A 23,342-nucleotide genomic window follows, 5' to 3' on the forward strand; every position below is an offset into this window, starting at 1 on the left:
TGCAACTAGGAAAACTGAATACCCTCAATATTTATGAAAACACGGATGATCAGCACCAATCATCATCACCTTCATTTTGTTTTGAAGTAATAATATGTTACTACTCTATGCACTGTACAAATACTATTATAGTCCTGCATTTTGTTATTATAATTGTTTTACGCACATAAAGTACTGCAGTTTATGTCTCTCTATCCCACTGTTTATTGATTTTATGCGTCGTAGCAATATTTGTGTAGAATAGTGCCAGTGTGTGTGTTTTATTTTAAATACAGTACAAATTCAGTTCTTTATGTGGGAAACGGTAATATGTAGTTAAAGAATGGTATAAAAGACAACAGTTTCCGGGGTAAGTGTTAACGTTAAGTGTCTAAAATAATTGCATATTTATCAAAATGTCTTATTTCGTACTTTTTTTACAATGAAATTTCGACGCGAGGGGACTTTGGGACACATCCTTTGCTAAGTCAAGACTCGGCTACACTTATTGTTTATAGAAAATCATGTTTAGAGAATCTAGCAAAACAACTTCCCACGGGGTTTCCATGGGTCAGAGGGGAAACCTGGAACTGTCAAGGAATTTTATGTTGATCAAAAAAATCGAAGAAAATCATTCATTTTGTCAACAACTTGGAAAATAGTGAAAATGGACCTTGGGAGAACGTTCTCTTCTGCTATACAAAGTTTTGCGACTAGTATGTTCGTAGAAATTAATTTAAGTTCTAAAGAGACTAATAACAATTTAGAATTGATTGACAAAAGAAAATATGAGAGTCTGAAAGATTGACAGAAACTGTTCACAATGATCCACAGTCTACCAGGTTGTCCTTTGTGCTGCGAAGTATCTTGTTTAAATGATACGGGCATATAAGTTGTCAATTGTCACAAAAAGAGTTTTAAGCACCAAATTGCTTTAATTACTTCAAAGAAGCAATTTTTTAGGGCTGCAAAAACTGCCATGACTTCCTAGATTTTTTTTCCCATGCAAAACTTTTAAAAGTTGGACAATTTCATTTCTGAAAGTGAGTTGTAGCCCTGTTCTCTAAGTTGATGTTATACTTAAGCTTTTTTTTTTTACTAAGATTTTTGCAGTGCTTCCGCTGTTCCTTTTTCCCGGTCAAGTTCAATATGTCAACAAAAGAATCTTTACCATGTGTCCCAATTTTTTAAGAAACTGAAAAAGTTAAAAATAAAGTGTCAGTGATTCAAATAGTAGATTTGTTTTTTACTACATATCCAAAAACTTGAGAAGAAAAAATAAAAAATGCAGAAAGAAAAAAAAAGTGCTGATTTCAATCATGAATAACTCTGAAAATATTATGCCTGGTCAAGCTTAACATGATGCATGTTTAACGAAAAAAAGAAGGGTGGCATAAAGTTAACGCAATCATGTACATTAGACCCTCTCTATTCTAAACACTCATGGAACCGAATAAAAGTGTTCAAATTATGAGGGTGTTCATTAGGGAGGGTAGACTTGATAATGCAAGTAGAGTATAACTTCGATTTAACGATTTCCTCAACTTAATGAGACATTTCACTGGTCCGGATTTGACTGCATTGAATGTCTATGCTCCTCGATTTAACGATATCCTTGATTTAACGATAACTTTTTCAAGTCCCTTTTCAATCGTTAAATCAGGGTTACACTGCAGAGGTGTATCCCATTGCGTTTATGTTCAGTACTAAGCCAAATAAACCAGTTACTAAGATAGACTGAATTTTGGATTGGCGTCTAGAGCAATGTCTAATTCAACTCAATCGGGCCTAAACTTCTCGCGTTTCTTTCTTTTTACAAAAAAGGAAGAATTGTATTCGCGAAAAAATTTTCACTCAAAAATCGACCTTAATTTCCATTTTGCTCACCCCCGAATGAATGTTGAGTTTATTTTTTCGACCCGACCACACATAGATATATGCCTAGGAACGTACAGACACCTGAAATATCCATTTTGACGATTCCCGAGTTAACTACAACGAGTTTTCTCGTGACGTCCGTATGTACGTATGTATGTGCGCTATGTCCTAGAAAGTTGAAATTTGGCACATAGACTCCAAGTGGGGTCTAATTGTGCACCTTCTATTTTGGTTGCATTCGGATGTTCAAAGGGGGTCTTTTACATCTTTTTGGGGTAAAATCATTGTTAATTTCAATGTAAACTCAAGCGGTGCTATAATTTGGCAAACACTTGGCAATATATCGCCAAGAATTTGATCACCAAGTTTTAACGCCAACTTGGCGATTATTTTGGCGTTTTTTTTTTTTTTTTTTTTTTTTTTTTTTTTAAATCTGGTTTGAATTTGGCTTTTTCGCCGAAGATGCATTGTAGGTAGTTGAAAAAACTTCGAACTCTTATTTTGACCCATGTTACATTTTGCTATTTTACACGTATTATACAACAGATTTTTTATTTATGTTCTCTTTTCTTTTGGTGCTTCTGTGTACGGCACCGGTTCAGGAAAGCAATTCCGACCATGCATTGCTACATGATTTCGAGTCGTCACTATGCACCTTACCCCTCTTAGGAGTTCTGAAACAGTTAACTGAAACCCTCTGTATATATAAATAAATAGAACTGCTCTTCCGCTGCATTATCATTTGGCAAATTTAGTTTTTATTTTATCATCAATTCTAAGTAATAACTGAGTAAGAACGTCCAAGAAATTAATTATGGTCATATGCGCCCATAATTAAAATGTGCTTATTCTTAATTGACTAATTATGGGCATATTGGCGTAAAAGGATCTTAAATTTTTTAGTTAATGGTTAAAATATACCTTTATTAGAGGAAAAGGATAAGAAATAAGTACTTACCAATAAAACTGCGATCTATTGATGGCTTAGAAGCATTAAAGTAGTAAATAGCACTGTTGATAAAACATGTTTGGAAAAAATGTAGTGGGTGTGTTATTGAAAGATGTTATTTTGAGTCTCAACTGATGGTTACTCATTGCTAGTTGAACTAGCCTATTTCTTTTCAGGGGGCTTTTCATAGGGTTCAAACCCTTTTGCTTTTTAAGTCTTTTTGATTATTACTTCACTTTTTTTTCCAGTAACCAGCTATATTTTTATTTTATTTGATTTCAGAATGAACTCTGGCATACGAACACAATCACCGAAGAATGTTTTTCAAGAGACATTTTATCGCAAATCACTACTGCGTCTACAAAAAGATCTTTTGTTTAAAAAGCTCGTATGATTTTGTGGTTTCGTAATAAACGCCTTTTCAATACATGTACTTTGATAAGGGAAAGAATGTTTGAGGCCCCATCTTTGCGTAAATCCATCACCTTGTGAGTTTTATGAAGAAGCATTTTCATACGATCCGCAATGGCACATCATTCTGAGGTCCAGCGTGGATCTAAACTTTTGTGTGAATACTGTTCAAAGGCATTTGCTTTCGCTTCTGATTTAAAGATACACGTGAGAAGCCACACTGGTGAAAAGCCATTTTTATGTAAAGTTTGTTCTAAGGGATTTTCTCATGAGGGAAATCTGCTGAGACACGTGAGAATTCATAGTGGGGAAAAACCATTTTCATGTGCAGTATGCTCAAAAGAATTCTCTCAAATGGGAAATCTACGCAAACACTTGAGGACCCATTCTGGGGAAAAACTATTCTCCTGTGAAGTGTGTTCTAAGGAATTTTCTCAACAAGTACACCTGAAAATACACTCGAGAACCCATACAGGAGAAAAGCCATTTTCCTGTGAAGTGTGTTCTAAAGCATTTTCATACGTTTCAAACCTGAAAGTACACTTGAGAATTCATGACGGCGAAAAACCATTTTCCTGTGAAGTTTGTTCTAGGAAATTTTTACGAAAAGGACAACTGAAATCGCACATGAGATCCCATACTGGTGAAAAGCCATATGCTTGTGAAGTGTGTTCTAAAAAATTTTCTGATCCAACTAACCTGAAAGTACACTTGTTATCCCATTCTGGTAAAAAGCCACTTTCCTGTGAATTGTGTTCAAAGGAATTTTCTCGACATGCACATCTGAAATTACACTTGAGAAACCACACTGGCGAAAAGCCATATTCCTGTGAGGTGTGTTCAAAGGGATTTTCTCAACTGGGAAACATGAAAAACCACTTGAGGACTCATACTGGCGAAAAGCCGTTTTCCTGCAAAGTGTGTTTTGAGGAGTTTGCTCACTCAAAAAGCTTGAAAGTTCACGTGAGAACCCATTCCGATGAAAAGTCATATTCGTGTAAAGTTTGCGCTAAAGAGTTTTTAAAAATGGCTCACCTGAAAAGACACATGACTCTCCATTCTGGCAAAAAGCCACATTCGTGTGAAGTTTGCGCCAAAGAGTTTTTTGAAATTTCTCACCTTAAAAGACACTTAACCGTTCATTCTGGTGAAAAGCCGTTTTCTTGTAAAGTGTGTTCTAAGAAATATTCTCGATTAGAAAGCCTGAAGAAACACTTGTCAGTCCATTCTGGCGAAGATTAGTATTCGCGGAAAGTTTGTACAAAAAATTTTTCAAACAGGAATTCTGAAAAAAAAAAAAAAGCTGAGGAAAATGCGTTCTGGTGGAATTCTATATTGCTGTAGAATTTGGCTTTAGGCTTATTTTCATCTCATTTTCCTGAATCAACACTGGAAATTCCAAACCGTATTCCTTATGTTAAGAGATTTTCTCAACTAGTAAATTCGAAGATACACCGTAGAATCTGTTCTGGTGAAAAACTTTATTCCTGTGGAGTTTGTTCAAACGAATTTTCACCAGGAACCCTGAAAAGAAAAGAAAAAAAAAAAACAGAGTTTAATCTGGTTAAAAACTGCAATCTAGTGTAGTTTTTTTCTACGGATTTCCCCAGTTAGCAAACTTGAAGACATGGTATGACCATGGCTTGAAAACATTTTGCCATGCTGTAGCAAAACCATTGTTATAAGTGAAAAGGTCTTGTAAAATTAAACATTTTGTCCGAAAAACTTTTTGGCTGCTGAAACATTTTCAAATATACATGGGATACTGTTATTTACAGGTTAGCCAAGTTTTTAACATTTCAGTTTAACACTTTTTTTTTAACTATACATGTCAAAATCTTCTAATTTTACAATTATTAGTGTAACCGGTGTTATGAGAAGCTAGAACTTGTAGTTTTTACATGGTATTTATAATTAAAGAATGGTCAAATATTAATGTAAGTTTTCTTGTAATGACATTCACAGAAGCTTGAATTATTTATATCAGAGCCCTTCCAAGATGTTAACAAAGTGCCATTCTTGAAAATTTGTTGAGACTCGATGTTTACCATACAGATGGAGATAGCTCATCATAAGAAATGTTGGTCAAAATTACAAGCATATTTTTTTGGTAGAACTTATTAACACATCTGATAATTATATTTTTGAAGAAACTCTTTTATGACATTAATAAAAGCAGGTATCAAATTTTAAGTGCTTTTAATGGCCGATAAGAATGAAAGATTATAGAATTAAATCTTTAATTCTCATCGGCTAGATGTCGGATCCATAAGTAAAACAATTTCATAGCATCATCTGAATGTATTTCAGGCTTTCCAATTTGATTCATAGAAATTCTCGAGTGCCGATTGAAAACATGTTCAATATATAGAGGTTATAACTGAACAGGGTTAAAAATAGCGTTCATACTACTGGGGTATTCCTGTTATAGGGTGTTCAAGGTCAGCCTATGCTAAGTCTATGGAGTTTCTCCAGGCCCATTAAAATGTGCTCAGAATATTGGGGTGTTCACATTAGGGAGTGTTAAGATAGAGAGAATCCACTGTACGCAACATTGTGCCACACATAAAATGTCTCCACCCTCTACCCAAGCTAAAATTGACTTTTGATTGAAGTATCAGCCACTATCCAATAATTTAACGTTCTTAATCTTTAACTGTGGGTAGGTGAATTTGGCGATTTTTCTGCTCCTGAATATTAGAGCACATTAGATCACTTTAATCAGGTGATACAGTGCTTATATATCTAGCACTCTGAACGATTATTTGTAAAGCATGTGTGGGAGGAGCGAGCAAGTGCCTAAATTATTGTGATGGTGATCAAATGTCCCTATACAGAAGCCATATAGCAGTATTGTGCCAGGATATTTGCTTGGAGTCAGAAAGGTCATTTCCGAACAGCAAACACTAAATACAAACTCTTTTCAGCTGTGAACAGCTTCATCAACAAACGAATGCATAAATATTTATCTCCAAATTTTATTTGCGTTTCTGAATTTTGTAAGAGTCATTCTTTACCCCAATACCATAGCATCAAGATCTAAAACTGGCAAAAAGAGATCCCATTTTGAGATTGCATTCTTTTTTAAATGGGGATAAAAAGGAACATTGATAATCTAAATGACTGTTACGATGTCCCATTTCCTCAATCGAATCAGAAGTTAAAGAACATGAGTTATTTAATGGGTCTGAAATACTGGAAATAATTTTTTATTATTATTATTATTACTAACTTTCAACGCTCGAAACGCTTTGAACTGTCTCTAATTCTTTCAATCACGTTAAAAAATATTATGATAAACTGCCTATTTCATTTTTATAAGGTTTTTGTATAGTTTTATTTTCAGTAATCATTCACCTGAAAAATAATCATCTCCCCCCCCCCCCTCCTTAACAAAGGGAACTATTAACTATACAGGGTGTTTCAGTTGACTGTATCAGAACTTCAGTTAACTCGTGTAGAACTTTTAACAGCGTTAGGGTGCATCGTGACGACTCAAACTCATACGGCAATGTGGGGTGCGAAATACTTCCGCAAAGCGAGAAATTTGAGATATGCCGGGAGTGTTCCATATTTTTCGCAGTTCCATGCGCCGAAGATGCATTGTAGGTAGTTGAAAAAACTTCGAACACTTATTTTGACCCATGTTACCTTTTGCTTTTTTACACATATTATTCAAAATATTTTTTTTTATTTATGGTCTCTTTTCTTAATGGTGCTTCTGTGTACGGAACCGCTTCAGGAAAGCATTTCCGACCTCGCATTGCTGCATGATTTCGAGTCGTCACTATGCACCCTACCCCTCTTAGGAGTTCTGAAACAGTTAACTTAAATACCCTGTATATATAAAGAAATGGAACTGCTCTTCTGCTGCATTATCATTTGCCATATTTAGTTTTCATTTTATCATCTATTCTAAGTAAGGAATTCTGAGTAAGAACGTCCAAGAAATTAATTATGGTCAGATGTGACCATTACTAAAATGTCCTTATTCTTAATTGACTAATTATGGACATATTGACGTAAAAGGATCTTAAATTTATAAGTTAATGGTAAAAATATACCTTTATGACGGAAAAAGGATAAGGCATAAGTACATACCAATAGAACTGCCATCTATTGATGGCTTAGAAGCATTAAAGTAGTAAATAGCACTGTTGATAAAACATGTTTGGAAAAAATGTAGTGGGTGTGTTATTGAAAGATGTTATTTTGAGTCTCAACTGATGGTTACTCATTGCTAGTTGAACTAGCCTATTTCTTTTCAGGGGGCTTTTCATAGGGTTCAAACCCTTTTACTTTTTAAGTCCTTTTTGATTATTTCTTTACTTTTTTCTAGTAACCTACTATATTTCTATTTTATTTGATTTCAGACTGAACTCTGGCATACAAACAATCTCCGAAGAATGTTTCTCCAGAGACATTTTATCGCAAATCACTACTGCGTCTACAAAAAGATCTTTTGTTTAAAAAGCTCGAATGATTTTGTGGTTTCGTAATAAACGCCTTTTCAATACATGTACTTTGACAAGGGAAAGAACGTTTGAGGCCCCATCTTTGCGTAAATCCATCACCTTGTGAATTTTATAAAGAAGCAATTTCATACGTTCCGCAATGGCACGTCATTCTAAGGTCCGGCGTGGATCTGAACTTTTGTGTGAATACTGTTCAAAGGCATTTGCTTTCGCTTCTGATTTAAAGCTGCACGTGAGAAGCCACACTGGCGAGAAGCCATTTTTATGTAAAGTTTGTTCTAAGGGATTTTCCCATGAGGGAAATCTGCTGAGACACGTGAGAATTCATACTGGGGAAAAACCATTTCCGTGTGCAGTTTGCTCGAAAGAGTTTTCTCAAATGGGAGATTTACGCAAACACTTGAGAACGCATTCTGGGGAAAAACCATTCTCCTGTAAAGTGTGTTCTAAGGAATTTTCTCAACAAGTACACCTGAAAATACACTCGAGAACCCATACAGGAGAAAAGCCGTTTTCCTGCGAAGTGTGTTCCAGGCCTTTTTCTCAAATTTCAAGCCTGAAAGTACACTTGAGAATTCATGACGGCGAAAAGCCATTTTCCTGTGAAGTTTGTTTAAGAAAATTTTTCCAAAAAGGACAACTGAAATTACACATGAGATCCCATACTGGCGAAAAACCATATGCCTGTGAAGTGTGTTCTAAAAAATTTTCTCATCCAACAAACCTGAAAGCACACTTGTTATCCCATTCTGGGGAAAAGCCACTTTCCTGTGAGTTGTGTTCAAAGGAATTTTCTCGACATGCACACCTGAAATTACACTTGAGAAATCATACTGGCGAAAAGCCATATTCCTGTGAGGTGTGTTCAAAGCGATTTTCTCAACTAGGAAACATGAAAAGCCACTTGAGGACTCATACTGGCGAAAAGCCGTTTTCCTGCAAAGTGTGTTTTGAGCAGTTTGCTCACTCAAAAAGCTTGAAAGTTCACGTGAGAACTCATTCTGACGAAAAGCCGTATGCGTGTGAAGTTTGCGCTAAAGAATTTTTTGAAATGGCTCACCTGAAAAGACACATGACTCTTCATTCTGGCAGAAAGCCACATTCTTGTGAAGTTTGCGCTAAAGAGTTTTTTGAAATATCTCACCTAAAAAGACACTTGACCGTTCATTCTGCCGAAAAGCCGTTTTCTTGTAAGCTGTGTTCTAAGAAATATTCTCGATTAGAAAGCCTGAAAAAACACTTGTCAATCCATGCTGGCGAAGATTAGTATTGTACGGGAAGTTCGTCCAAACGAATTTTTTCAAGCACGAATTCTGAAAAAAAAAAAAAAAAAAAAGCAGAGGAAAATGCGATGTGGTTAAATTCCATATTGCTGTAAAGTTTAAACTTAAGGGTTATTTTCATCTCATTTTCCTGAATCAACACTGGAGATACCAAACCAAATTCCTGTGTTAAGAGATTTTTTCAACTAGTAAATTCGAAGATACACCGTAGAATCTGTTCTGGTGAGAAACTTCATTCCTGTGGTGTTTGTTCAAACGAATTTTCACCAGGAATTCTGTAAAAAAAAAAAAAAAAAAGAAAAGAGTTCACTCTGGTTAAAAACCGCAATCTAGTCAAGTTTTTTGTACGGATTTTTCCGGTTAGCAAACTTGAAAACATAGTAGTGATGCTATTCTGTGGCAAAACTATTGTTATAAGTGAAAATTTCTCTGGTAAAAGTGAACATTTTCTCCGAAAAACTTTTTGTGGCTAAAACATTTGCAAATATGCATGGGATATTGTTATTCACTGGTTCGCCAAGTTTTTAACATTTCAGTTTCAACACTATTTTTAACTCTCATGTCAAAATCTTCTAATTTTACAATTATTAGTGAAACCGGTGGTATCAAAAGCTTAAACTTGGAGTTGTTACATGGTGTTAAAGAATGGTCAACGATTGATTTGAGTTTTCTTGTAATGACATTAACAGAAAGTTGAATTATTTATATCAGAGCCCTTCTAAGTTTTGAACCAAGTGCCCTGCTTGAACATTTCTTGGGATTCGGTGTCTACCATACTAATAGAGACAGCTAATCATAAGAAATGTTGGTTAAAATTGCAAGCATATTTTTGTAGTAGAACTTATTAACAAATCTGTTAATTATATTTTTAAAGAAGCGCTTTTATGACATTCTTAAAAGCACGTATCAAATTTTACGTGCTTTTTATAACCGATGAGAATGAAAGATTTGAGAATCAAATCTTTAATTCTCATCCGCTAGATGTCGGGTTAATAAGTAAATCAATTTCCTTATTTATCTCCAAATTTTATTTACGTTTCTGATTTTTGTGTGAATTATTCTTTACCCTAACATCATAACATCAAGATCTAAAACTGGCAAAAAGATATCCCATCATTCTTTTTTACCTGGAAAAAAAATAACATTGAGAATCTGATTGACTGTTAAGATGTCGCATGTCCTCAAACGAATCAGAAGTTGAAGTATTATTCACCAGGTTTTTTTCAATTATGGTCTCTTTTCTTTATGGTGCTTCAGTGTACAGTACAGCACCGCTTTAGGAAAGCATTTCCGAATTGCTGCATGATTTCGAGTCATCACTTGTGCACCCTATTCCGCTTAGGAGTTCTGAAAAAAGTTCACTGAAACACCCAGTATATATGAATAAATAGAACTGCTCTTCTGTAGCATTTTGTATTTATCATTTGCCAAAAAAAAAATAGTTTATATTTTATCATCAATTCTAGATTATAAATCTGAGTAAGAACGTCTAAGAAATGAATTATAGCCATTTGTGCACATAACTAAAATATGCTTATTCTTAAGTACATTTTTAATTGACTAATTATGGGCATATTAGCTTGTGAAAGGATCTTAAATATCTTAGTTAATTCTAACAATGTACCTATATCAGAGAAAAGGGATAAGGAATAAGTACATAGCAATAAAACTACGATCTACTGTTGGCTTAGAAGTATTAAAGTAGTAAATAGCACTGTTGATAGAAACTTATGTTTGGAAAAAATGTAGTGAGCGTGTTATTAAAAGATGTTATTTTTGAGTCTCCATTGATGGTGTTCCTGGAATATCTATTGCAAAGACAAAACAAGACAAACCTACGGGTCACTCCACGCCAAATCAACGAGCTTCTGAAATTGACCCATTGTCAATTTCTCCAAAATTTACATGTTTGAGTCTACTTACGTAATTATAAATTGTGTTTTTTATTTATTTATTTATTTTTAATAGATTTTTTTGACCTATAGTTTTTTGTGTCAGACCCCCCAAAGTACTCGAAAAATGGCAAAAAGTGACATTTCGGTAGTTAAAAAAATTCCTTTTTTCTCAGCTCCTATAGGAGCTAGAGTTTCGTACTATGTGTCATTTGAAAGCTCTTTTAATAGGCTTTTACATAATAAGTCATTTAGCAATTGTTATTTGAAGGTCATTTAAATCATTATTTGACCTTGAATATTTTTAAAAGTAGCTGTTTTAAAAATCTGAAGGAAAAAAAATATATATACAGTCGACTCCCGCTACAACGCGATCCGACTTACGTGAAATGGCTATAACGCGAAGTTTTTCACCAGTAAAGAATTTTGGACGTAACGCGAATTTCTTGTCCGCAACATGAAAACTTCCGGAATTGAATCGCGGTTTGTAAATATCGGCTTAGTTATTGACTACTAAATTGTTCCTTTTTTTTCGTTAATGGATCTTCATCTGTTTAGCATCACTGGGAGCGGAAGTTCCCACACCGTACTAGTCGGATACATCGCTCATACAAATAACTACTCCTCATTTTCCCTTTTTTTTTTCATTCTAAAAGTGAAAGTTGTTGAAATATAATGACACCTAAGAGCAATGTTTCATCTTGTGAAGATCGAAAGAAAAAGAGAAAGATTCTGACATTAAAGAAAAGCTAAAGATTATGTGCTTGAACAACTATAAAATGCGTCGAAGGTTTCACGACAATTAGGTATGCGTGAATCGTCCATATATACAATTAAAATTCAAGAAAAAGAAATCCGTAAAAGTTCACCAAAAATTATAAAAATGGAATTTGCTCTTGTATTGTGAATCTTAAGAAAAACCAGGAAAAAGGGTGTTGCCAGTAGAAACGTTATAAAAGAACTAGTGAATCAACTGTATTGTGTATTTAAAAATATCAAAGTAACGGTTCTAGATCACGAAGCATAAATCATCATCATCTTCATCTTTTTAAGTTACAAATATCATTACTGGATCTTCAGTGCAGTAAAACCATCGAGCATTTGTTTTTCTTACTACATACTATACATACCGTACTGGTTTATTTTATGTCTTTCTTTCCCATTGTTGAATAAAACAGTTTTTCTTAATTTAAAGTATGAATAAAAATTCATTTTTTTAATAAGAAACAGTAATGTATAGTCAAGACATAGTTTTTAACAGTTTGAGGTGGCATTTACAAGTGTATAAAATAATTGGTCATGTTTATAAAAGTTTTTACACATACCCTTTTCTACAACGCTAAATTTCGACTTACGCGAGGGGTTTTGGAACGTATCCCTCGCGTAAGTCGGGACTCGACTGTATATATATATATATATTTTCTTTTTGCTTACTAATGTGGTCTACACTTGGTGAAAATTTCGGAAGGGGAGAAATGGGATCGTACTGAAAATTAATTATTCCTTTTCAATTAACAACCGCACATTGGAAAAATTACATTATTCTGCGGAACCAAAATATTTCGTAATTAATTTTCAGTATGATCCCATTGCTGTCCCATTCTGAAATTTTTACCATGTGTAGACCACATTAGTAAGCAAGAAATATGTACACATAAATATTTTTTTCCCCCAGATTTTTAAGGAATCGACTTTTTAAAATATTCAAGGTCAAATTAATCATTTGCGTGACCTAGAAATAATAATGTCACATAACCTTGTCAAGTGACATATCATGTGAAAGCATATTAAAGAGATTAAAAATTACACCTAGTACGACACTCTAGCTCCTATAGGAGCTGAGAAAAATAATTTTTGTAACTACCGAAACTTCACTTTTTGCGATTTTTCAAGTACTTTAGAACTTGAAAAATCGCAAAAAACTAATGGTCTCACACAAAAAACTAATGGTGAAAAAAATTTTAAAAGAACTTTTTTTTCTATCATCACGTGGGTCGACTCAAACCTGTAGATTTTGTAGAAATCGATCACGCGTCTATTTCAGAGGCGCGTTGATTTGACGTGGAATGACCCCCACTCATTACTAGACGGGTAAACTACCCAATTGCTTTTTAAGCCTTTTTTATTATTTCTTTACTTTTTTCTTGTAAACTACTATATTTTCATTTTATTTGATTTCAGACTGAACTCTGGCATACGAACAATGACCGAAGAATGTTTTCAAGTGACATTTAATTTTAGTATCAGTTCAGAACACTTGTTGTAAAACTGAAATGAAAAGATGTCAACACATTGACTGATCCAATGAACTGAAAAGGAGATCCCATTAGAAGTCAGAGTGCTGGAGCACTTATGATTCCGGACGTCCTTTTGGTAAATCAGTGACACGCAGGAAAATGCTGTGCTATACATGTTTCTCAAAGATTTTCTGAGTTTCTCTGACCGGAAATCCATTAGCTTGCTAGAAATAAGTGTTTTGCATTTTAGAAGAAATTCGTTCCTTTTGTAACAAAATAAAGTCATATTTGTATGAATTCCAATGAAGTAGCTTGTCTGCTCATGACAACAGATAATATTCTAAAGTATTCATCTTTGTGAAATTTGTTGTTCTGATGATTTCTGTACGATTTTTCTTCCTCTGGTGGCCAACCGTTTCACACAGAATTGAGACTAAATACCATTCTCTTGGGCTTTCTGCTGTAGAAGATTTTTGATACCACCGAACACAACCCTTGTGACTATCCTGACTTGGTGATTTAATTATAGAAGCCAATACATTTTCTTGTATAACTTCTCGTTAAAGCGTTTCCATACCTCAACTTTCGAAGGATGAAAAACGTCACTTATGCAGAAAAAAATCGTTTACTGTGTGGGTCGAAAACATTTTCTTTTGCTTCATATCGAGGAGAATAAATATATATAGGGACTGATAATATTTTATGCTGGCTATAGAGAACCCATAGCACCCTCATATTTAAGAAATCTGCTTCTTAAGTAATTTAGTTTGTGTCAAACTTGGAACATATCTTCATTCCAATTTGACAGTCATAGCAAACGGCTCATTGGAAAACTGAAAAAAAAAAAAAGTGTTTTAGGCTCGTGATTCAAAACACTCAGCTTGTGTAATAAAATTAAGCATATCTATTAATGTAGAAAATCTGTTCTGTTTTATATTCTTCAAAACCCGTTGAAATTTACTACTGCGCCTACAAAAAGATGTTTTCTTTAAAAACCTCATATGATTTTGTGGTTTCGTAAAAAAGGCCTTTTTGTTGTACTCTGATAATGGAAAGAATTTTTGAGAATCCATCTTTGCGTAAAACCATCACCTTGTGACTTTTATAAAGACGCATTTTCTGACATTCCGCAATGGCACATCATTCTGAGGTCCAGCGTGGATCTAATTTTTTGTGTGAATACTGTTCAAAGGCATTTGCTTTCGTTTCTGATTTAAAGCTGCACGTGAGAAGCCACACTGGCGAAAAGTCATTCATATGTGAAGTTTGTTCTAAGGGATTTTCAAGTAAGGGAAATCTGTTGAGACACGTGAGAATTCATACTGGGGAAAAACCATTTCCGTGTGCAGTATGCTCAAAAGAGTTTTCTCAAAAGGGAGATTTGCGCAAACACTTGAGAACGCATTCTGGGGAAAAACCATTCTCCTGTAAAGTGTGTTCTAAGGAATTTTCTCAACAAGCACAACTGAAAATGCACTCGAGAACCCATACTGGAGAAAAGCCATTTTCCTGCGAAGTGTGTTCCACGCCTTTTTCTCACATTTCAAGCCTGAAAATACACTTGAGAATTCATGACGGCGAAAAACCATTTTCCTGTGAAGTTTGTTCTAGGAAATTTTTACGAAAAGGACAACTGAAATCACACATGAGATCCCATACTGGTGAAAAACCATATGCCTGTGAAGTGTGTTCTAAAAAATTTCCTCATCCGGAGAACCTGAAAGTACACTTGTTATCCCATTCTGGCAAGAAGCCACTTTCCTGTGATTTGTGTTCAAAGGAGTTTTCTCGACACGCACAACTGAAAATACACTTGAGAAACCATACTGGCGAAAAGCCATATTCCTGTGAGGTGTGTTCTAAGGGATTTTCTCAACTAGGAAACATGAAAAAACACTTGATAACTCATACTGGCGAAAAGCCGTTTTCCTGTAAAGTGTGTTCTAAGAAATATTCTCGACTAGATAGGCTGAAAAAACACTTGTCAATCCATTCCGGCGAAAAAGAGTATTCGCGAGAAGTTAGTTCTAAAGAATTTTTCAAGCAGGAATAAGGAAATTTTCGATTTTTTTCAATTTTATTTTTGTATGATAGAGTAACATGTATGAACATCATAGTTGAAAAAAATCTTTCTTTTCATCTAATGTACCTGAATCAACTCTGTGTATTCCATAATAGCCCCAAACTATATTACTGTGTACTAAGAAATTTTCTCAGCTAGTAAATTTGCTGTAGAATCTCTTCTGGTGAAAAACTGCATTCCTGTGGAGTTTGTTCAAACGGATTTTCACCAGGAACCCTGAGAAGAAAAAAAGTTAAAAATCGCAATCTAGTGAAGTTTTCTGTACGGATATTCCCAATTAACAAACTTGAAAACATACTAGTGATGACATGCTGCGGCAAAACTATTGTTATGAGTGGAAATTTCGTGTAAAAGTGAACATTTTGTCCGAAAAACTTTTCGGCGGCTGAAACATTTGCAATATACTTGGAATATTGTTATTTACAGGTTCGGCAAATTTTTAACATTTCAGTTTCAACATTTTTTTGAACTATCCTGTCAAAATCTTCAAATTTTACAATTACTAGTATAACCGGTATTATGAAAAGCTGGAACTTGAGGTTGTTGCATGGTATTTACTTTAAGAATGGTTAACTATTGATGTAAGTTTTCTTGTAATGACATTGACAGAAACTTGAATGAATTATTTATATCAGACCCTTCCTGAGTTTTGACCGCAGGGCCATGCTTGAAAATGTTTTGAGACTCGAGGTCTACTATACGGATAGAGATAGCTCATCATAAATAATGGTCGGAATTACAAGAACATTTTTGTAATAAAACTTATTAACAAATCTGATAACTATATTTTTAAAGAAGCGCTCTTATGACATTCCTAAAAACACGTTTCAAATTTTACATCAAATCTTTAATGCATCGGCAGAATGTCGGACAATTTCCTCTCATAGCATCAGAACTAATATTAATTAATCACTAATATTTATTAATCACTGAGTTAACACATTTGAATAAAAAAATTACTTAAAATATGACTTAAAATTGTCATTTTTCAGTAGCTCTCTATGACATTGAAATTTTTTATTAATCCATAGTTATTCGTTGAAAAATTCCATTTATTAACTATTCGTAACATTTTATATCAAATACGTCCCTAGTTGAATGAAGAATCTTTTCCAGTTCTCATCTAGTTTTTTTTTTTTTTTTTTTGCTTTGCTAGTTTTTTTCTTTTATTTTTAGTGAAACATAGAACAAAAGATCTATACAAGATTTGTTTAACGTTAGATTTTTGACTTTTAACTTTAATATATTTGAATATACATGTAAAGTGTCAACTATCTAAAAAACTAATTTTACTTTAAAAACAGATTTGTGCTTGTTGCGGGTATGGTCACTCCCGGAACAAGTGCACATCGTCATTTAAAAAAAAAAAAAAACTGTTAGAAAGTATATTCTTTATATTATGATGCAGATTGGTTCCTTATATTTAAATATATGAAAATTAAAAGCAAATGTCTAAAATTCGGGGATTAAAGTGCAAATATATGAGTAAAAATGTCACACGTCTGCAAATTTACATAGAATAAGTGCATTCACTTTATATTATGATGCATAATGTTTCCTTATGTTCAAATATTTGAAAATTAAAAGCAAAAACCTAAAAATCCGGGAGTAAGTGCAAATATATGAATAAATGCAAATACACTCATGCAAATGGATTGAGCATAACTGTATTCGTCCTAATATGAATATGTGCAATTGGAAGCTCCCACAATGTTACTACATAGGATTCTCGCCGTGTAGTTAAAAATTCATGCTACTTATGACTTCGTTGGTTTATGCATGTAAAATCTGGTCAAATTTTAGATGCTCGAGAACCATCGCTTGGAGAATCTTGATCTATATGTTTTAAAATGGAGACTTTTATTTCTTTTTTTCCTTACTAACAAAACTTAATTGCAAATTATTAACTTAACTGAGATATTTTTTTTCTATTCTTTTTTCTTAAAATCTATGTATGCGGCAATTGATCAGCCTTTTGCTTTGTTTTTTTTTTTTTTTTTTTGGTGAACTGCAGCGTATCTACATCTACAGTATAAAAATAAATGAAAACAGGTATGAAAAATGTAAAATTTCAGCTTTTAGAAATATCTACAATTATTTTTTGTAATGCCTCTTATTATTCGATTTGACATGAACCTTCGATAACTCCCACGAGCTGTTTTATTCCTCGTGTTTTTTCACTTCAGTTACATCATGCAATTATAAAACATTAATATATTTTATAATTGCTTGCACTCTTGTTTTGATAAAGTTATACCACTGCATTTTATGGAACATTCAATAATAATTATGAATTCATGAAGTTAACTCGAAAAAAAAATCCTTTTTAGCGAACTATGTTCAGTGCAGTAATATACAGGGTGTTCCGTTTTAACCTGCAAGACCTCTAGTTTCGCAACCGTTAGTCCTAAATGCATACTTCCAATAGGGAAGTGTTCGATTTTTCAATTTTATTTTTATATGATAAAGTTACATGTATGAACATCATAGGTGAAAAAAATTTTGCGATACGATAAGTAGTTTTTTTTTAAATTATTTTTTAAAGTTCAAGTGCTTGTGACGTCAAATGGCATAGGAAGTGACGTCATGCGCTCTTCCGATAGGGGAGAAGCCGAAGGTCACGCATTCGACTTCGAAGGCGAAACGTAAAAGGCTTATCTCCTCGCATTTAACTCCTCACGTTTCTGGAACATTAAATCTCTCATCCTCTCGGAAATATTCGAATATCATCATTGATGTTACATGAGGAAGATTATTTAGATTGTGCTTTAACGAATCCGGTCTCCATAGTGTGTTCAAAAGGATTATTGAATTTCTAAAAAATAAAAATATCAGCGCGCTCAAAATGTCCCTAGCGAAAACAAGGAATCTTCGACGGGAGGCTGCCCATTCGCGCCCTGTGACGTAGGCTCGTAACGTTTCAGAAGAGCGCACTTTTGCGCGTGGATTTTTAAAAATTCATTAAAAATCAAACACGGTGTTTTAAAATTCGGCGATGGTGAATTTTTCAGTTTTGAGGGTCAATTAACAATATCCAATAGCCAAAATATGAACATTTAATGCGTTGAAACTTCCCTATTGCAAAAATGTTTAAAATCAGATGCAGGGTTAAGATATTGAAAGTTTGAAAAAAAATAAAAATGAGTCAAAAAATACCAAATTTAACTCTTATACGGGCCCTAGGTCCCCTAACTTACATTCAGGGAAGTAATCTCTAGTGAAAAATAATTCGAACACAAAAAGTTGGAAAGTAGTACGACCAATATTCACCGAGATATAAAACGCAGCTTTTTGTGACTTACAACACTTTTCCCTCGCCATCAGTAACACCTTTTGGGGGGAAATATAGCAGTTAACAAGGGTTTATAAAATTATATGTGAGCATGGAGTGTGGTTTTTCAAATTGGTTGAGGTTTTGAAGAGTGTATTTGCGTATCATGGCATAACATTTGCATTTATTTTTGAATAGCAATGAAAAATATAAATACTTAGTTCCTTTTCTTCTACAACCGATCATTCTTCTGAAAGAGCGATAAGTTCTAATCTCATCTTCTAGATGGTCCCTTAAAACTCGGATATCTCCTTAAATTTTGGTCGCACAAATGTCAAATTTTTTGTCTTAGTAATATTTTTCAATGAAGATTATTTCCCTAAACATAAGTTAGGGGACCTAGGGTCCGGATAACAAGTAAAATGTTGTATTTTTTGTCTCATTTTTATTTTTGCTTCAAGCTTTCCATATCTTAACTCCGCGACTGATTTTGAACATTTTTGCAATTGGAAGTATGCACCTAGGACTAACAGTTGCGAAAATAGAGGTTTTGTATGTTAAAACGGAACACCCAGTATATTTAATATGAATTAATAATATGCTGAAAAAAGACTACGTCGTGTCAGAGCAACTTAGTATCTTAGTGTTATTTCTGGGATTAGATGTCTTAGTGTTGCTCTGAGGTGACGACATATGATAATTTTCTGTCTAATGAAATAAGGAATTTGCGTTAAAAAAGAAAATGGAACATCGAACTAAAATTGAGCTTGCTATGGCATTAATATTCATTTAAAGCTGAACTTTTTTTGTTTCGGTTAAGTGTATGTTTTCCTTTTTACTTTAATGTCTAACTGGACATATGCCGAATTTCTTTATGGTATTACGACATTTGTTTTCAAATATGTATAAATTTTTAGAAATATCTGTACATAAATTTTTAAAAGTCTGTTTTGTTACGGATTGTGGAAATAAAACGCATCTCGTGTAAGTGAAATACAAACCCATACCTTTCACTTTCTCCCTGGTCTACAATTTTTTTAGTGTAGTTGGCGACTGCATGAGTTATCTTGTAGCTCTATTTGCGTAACAGATCGGGTTGAGAAAATTGAAACAGAATTTCTTGATATTTACATTTTGCTTTGGGTTTCTTCCGGAAGAAACCAATTACTTCCATAACTGGAAAAAGCTGGCTGAAGTGGAAGGAACTCTGGACAAAATCAACAATATAAAAGTTCTTAAAACTTTAAATATATTAAAGTAGCATAAATTAATTATCAGCAGTATTACATCCAAAAAGTAATAAATAAAAGATAAATAATAACACTGAAATACATTAAAGTAGCATAAAATAATTATCAGTAGTATTACATCCAAAAAGTGATAAATAATAACACTGATAAACAAAAAAAAAAAGAGTTTCAGTGGATATCTTGGTACCCAACACTTGTTTTAAGACAATTGAGACTTGCTGATATGCAGACTGCTTGTCGCTATCACCCACTATTTTTGAGATAACTGACATTAGCCATTTCATACACTCATGTTTGCGAAAATTGAACACCAAGAAGGAATTATACAAATGTACAGGAAATTAACAGCAGGATAAGATATGCATATGATTAGAATTACGGAGACGTCGCGCATGTGTGGACCGAAAAATGCTCTCTGAAATGCGGCGTAGACTCGGCCCTATAAAGGGCTGTAAAGGTTTATCGAAATCAGTATAAGATCTTCTGCCGATGGTAGATGTATCTCTAGTACTCAATATGCCGCGCCCCAAACGCAGAGCGTCATGCGTTTAAGTAACAGAGTTCGAAAGGGGCCGCATGATCGGCATGCGTGAAGGTGGACCTACGTATAGAGAAATCAGTGCCCGCACGTGGCGTAATGCCTCAACTGTGATGCGTATTTGAAAAAGATGGACAGAGAATAACGAAATTAGCCACCAACCAAAGTAACCGAACGACGCCACGGAACGATCGACACCTAAAGCCTTGGTTTCCTAGGTGCGAACATGCTGATCGTCAGCGTCGCGCCTCGCCGAGGCGAAAACTTGATTCTTCTGCGCATGCGCACCCGAGCTAAATGGACGTCGTGAATGGCCACGCCGAAATCCACTTGACTTTGATTTCAGCGTCACGGCGAAGAGCGGCGTCGAAGATCGGCGATTCGCTTCTAGGAAACCAGGGCTTTACCCGCCTAGCTGTGACGGATCGTACAGCGTCCTTTCTTAAGCATTGGTTTCCTAGGAGGGAATCGCCGACCTTCGGCGTCGCTTCTCGCTGAGAGGAAAACTTGATTCTTCTGCGCATGCGCGCCCGAGCAAAATCGGCGTTGTGAGTGGCACGCCGGAATCACTTGACTTTGATTTCAGCGTCACGCCGAGCAGCGACATCAAAGCTCGGTGATTTCGCTTCTAGGAAACCAGGGCTTTATGCTGGCACAGCGTTGTACGGCTACGTGTGTCACACTTGCTACTCGTCGACGTCTACTTCACCGGTGCTCTGCACGCAAGGATTCCCCTATACAGGATTCCCTAAACTTTCAACCATCGTCGCCTCCGGCTTCAATGGGCCCTCTAACATGCCCCGTGCTATTTGCCTGTAAGATGTATTGTTTGCAATAGCGATTTTTCAGTTGAACATGGTGGTCGTGATGATAGCCGCAAGCATGTTACTTCAAAACGACATGCTGACCGGATGAAAGGTACAGCTAATAATCAAGCATTTATCATCTTAAAATATTCAGTATAAATCTTTTCTTCCGTATTAATATTTTCTGCATCATATTTGAAATTCATTCAGTATCATTTTGTTCATTATACTGTTGACAATTCATCACTATTTGATTCTGAAGCAGCGGCCACGCCCCTCCCCCCGTCCCGCCGAAAAATTCTGCTACGATTTTGGATTTTCAAAGGTTGCAGCTCTGAAAATACACAACGCTACAGTGTACGAGCCGAGAGATGACGTCAGAAGTTTGGCTTCTAATCGAGGCTGTAAGAACAGTCCCAAAGAGGCTAAAAGGTCCCTGGGTCAGTGGAGCTAGCAGTGAAAAGCGGCCTTTCTCAAGGCCGGTGGGGGTTGCCCCCGTCAGCAAAGTAGCTGCTAGTAAAGCACCTCTTCCGCCCTCGGTAAGCGATATGGAGGAAGAGTGTATAGCTTTAGATAACAAGCCCAAGTTTTTAATTCTAGAGGAGAAATACGTCTTCGTCAGGAATGATCTCGTAAATGCAGTATGCCCCCCCCCCCATCAACAAAAAGTTGATGGACAAAATCATCGGATTGGATAATTTTGTTTCTTCTGGTGCCTCAGAAACCGTGATTCTTCATGCAAATTTATCAAGCTCTATAAATATCTCGTGGACGAATGCTTCCAAGCCGAACTGAAAGAGCAGCCGTTCTTCAATCCCTCAGTAGGGAAGACTGCCCCTCCACTCAAGGCCCTGGCGGAGAAATCCAGCAAGGGAATTGTTAAAAAAAGAAAACCCCGGAAGCCTAAATAAGCATTGCCGGGCGTAGAGGAGCCGACTGCCCTGCTAGACGAACTATAGAAAAACACCAAAACCAACATCGATGTCACAGGAGCCACTCTACATATCCAACCGGAAAATTCCGATTATTTCGAAATCATAAAAACCACCGTCAAATAAAAGAACGTACCTTACTCCAAATCTCGCCCCGAAGCTGAGCGACCTGTTACGGCGGTAGTACGAGGACTATCAATCAACTTTCCCTTGGATGAAATTCAAGCGGAGCTAGAAGGACTTAACTACCTCATACGGAAAGAGATCCAGTTGCACAAAGGACGTAACAAGGACTTTGTACCCATCCCCCTTTTTCTTGTGCTTCTCGAAAATCAACCCAAGGCTCAAGACATTTTTCTTCTCAAGAAGTTATCCTACTTCAGAATCGGAGTGGAGCATTAAAACCGAGAGAAATTAGTCCATGTGCAGTGTTTTAAGTGCCAGTGGTTCCATCGCACAGCCATAAACTGCACTCTTCCGCCCAAGTGCTGCAGATGTGCTGGACCTCATGATAGTAGGATGTGTCAGAAGAACCATGATGAACCTTCCAGATGTGCCACCTGCTCTGGCGAGCATGTCTCCGTGAGCAGGACCACGACACCCCCAGCTTCGAAGGTTACTCATAAGAAAACTGAACGGGATCCTATCCACGATCTCCTGGACAAATTAAGGACCTTCCTAAAAAGGCAAGGGATTTGCCTAAGCTCCAACTTCCATGGCTTCTGCAAGGTTGCAGCGACCCCCTCTTCTTTTGTCTCTTCCATTTCTTCTAGGCTCATCTCATGTCCTTTTGTGAACTCCCATCACCCCCCCCCCCTCCACAGACATAAGGTAAAGTGGGCTCTGGCCCGGAACCCGTGTAAAATCATTACTAGAACCAGAGGTAGAGAGGGTTTAACATTGCTGCTCAACACTTATATTAAAAGATCATGTTGTTGTTTTTAATCTCCCTTTGGTCTGACGGAGTCAGACCAAATCGATGAAGCCGTTGACCCTTATGAAATCTGACACAAGCAGTGGACTGTCGAATATGTCGTTCCATTCCAATCCCAGGCAGCTCAAGATAGGCTGTGGTGATGCCTGGTCTTGTTGGCATTTAGGGCAGATGGGGAACCTCTTGGCACTTCCAGAGAAAGTGAGACTTTTCAGATGTCCACTGGCGAGGCGAGACAGAAGAGTGTTAGTTTAAAAGATCATAAGTTTCATAACCATATTAGAGTATTAGAAGTTGAAATTTGACCCAGGCTCGTTATTTAATTTTTGAAAATAAACAGGAATATTGCACGATTCCGAAGAAATAATTAGAGAGAGGTTCGAATTGTTGAACTCTGTCACACAGACACAGAAGATTTTTGATA

At 35.6% G+C, this 23,342-nt stretch overlaps 2 protein-coding genes across 3 annotated transcripts in view; one reads left to right on the plus strand and one right to left on the minus strand.

The window, feature by feature from the left end:
• The window catches only part of LOC129232912 (zinc finger protein 271-like), a 67,630-nt gene that overhangs the window by 24,299 nt on the left and 19,989 nt on the right, over positions 1–23,342 (minus strand). Inside the window, exon 4 of the mRNA XM_054867014.1 lies at positions 22,458–22,641. Within this exon, the coding sequence (XP_054722989.1) occupies positions 22,458–22,641 (184 nt within the window). The remainder of the gene's footprint in view (positions 1–22,457; positions 22,642–23,342) is intronic.
• On the plus strand, positions 7,765–13,788 carry LOC129232785 (zinc finger protein 227-like). Of its 2 annotated transcripts, XR_008581393.1 has the most exons (2): positions 7,765–9,197; positions 13,049–13,788. XR_008581393.1 is itself a non-coding variant. In XM_054866888.1 (1 exon), the coding sequence occupies exon 1, from the start codon at positions 7,832–7,834 to the stop codon at positions 8,957–8,959; it is 1,128 nt and encodes a 375-aa protein (XP_054722863.1). In that variant the 5' UTR covers positions 7,765–7,831; the 3' UTR covers positions 8,960–9,277. The 2 variants fall into 2 exon arrangements, 1 of the variants encoding a protein (XP_054722863.1); XM_054866888.1 differs by lacking the exon at positions 13,049–13,788 and having other exon boundaries at positions 7,765–9,277.

The sequence above is a fragment of the Uloborus diversus genome, unplaced genomic scaffold (assembly GCF_026930045.1).
Source record: "Uloborus diversus isolate 005 unplaced genomic scaffold, Udiv.v.3.1 scaffold_14, whole genome shotgun sequence".
Classification (NCBI taxonomy): Eukaryota; Metazoa; Arthropoda; class Arachnida; order Araneae; family Uloboridae; genus Uloborus; species Uloborus diversus.

Coding starts and splice junctions, on each gene's coding strand:
- LOC129232785 (XM_054866888.1), top strand. CDS start 7,832: ATGGCACGTCATTCTAAGGTCCGGCGTGGATCTGAACTTTTGTGTGAA.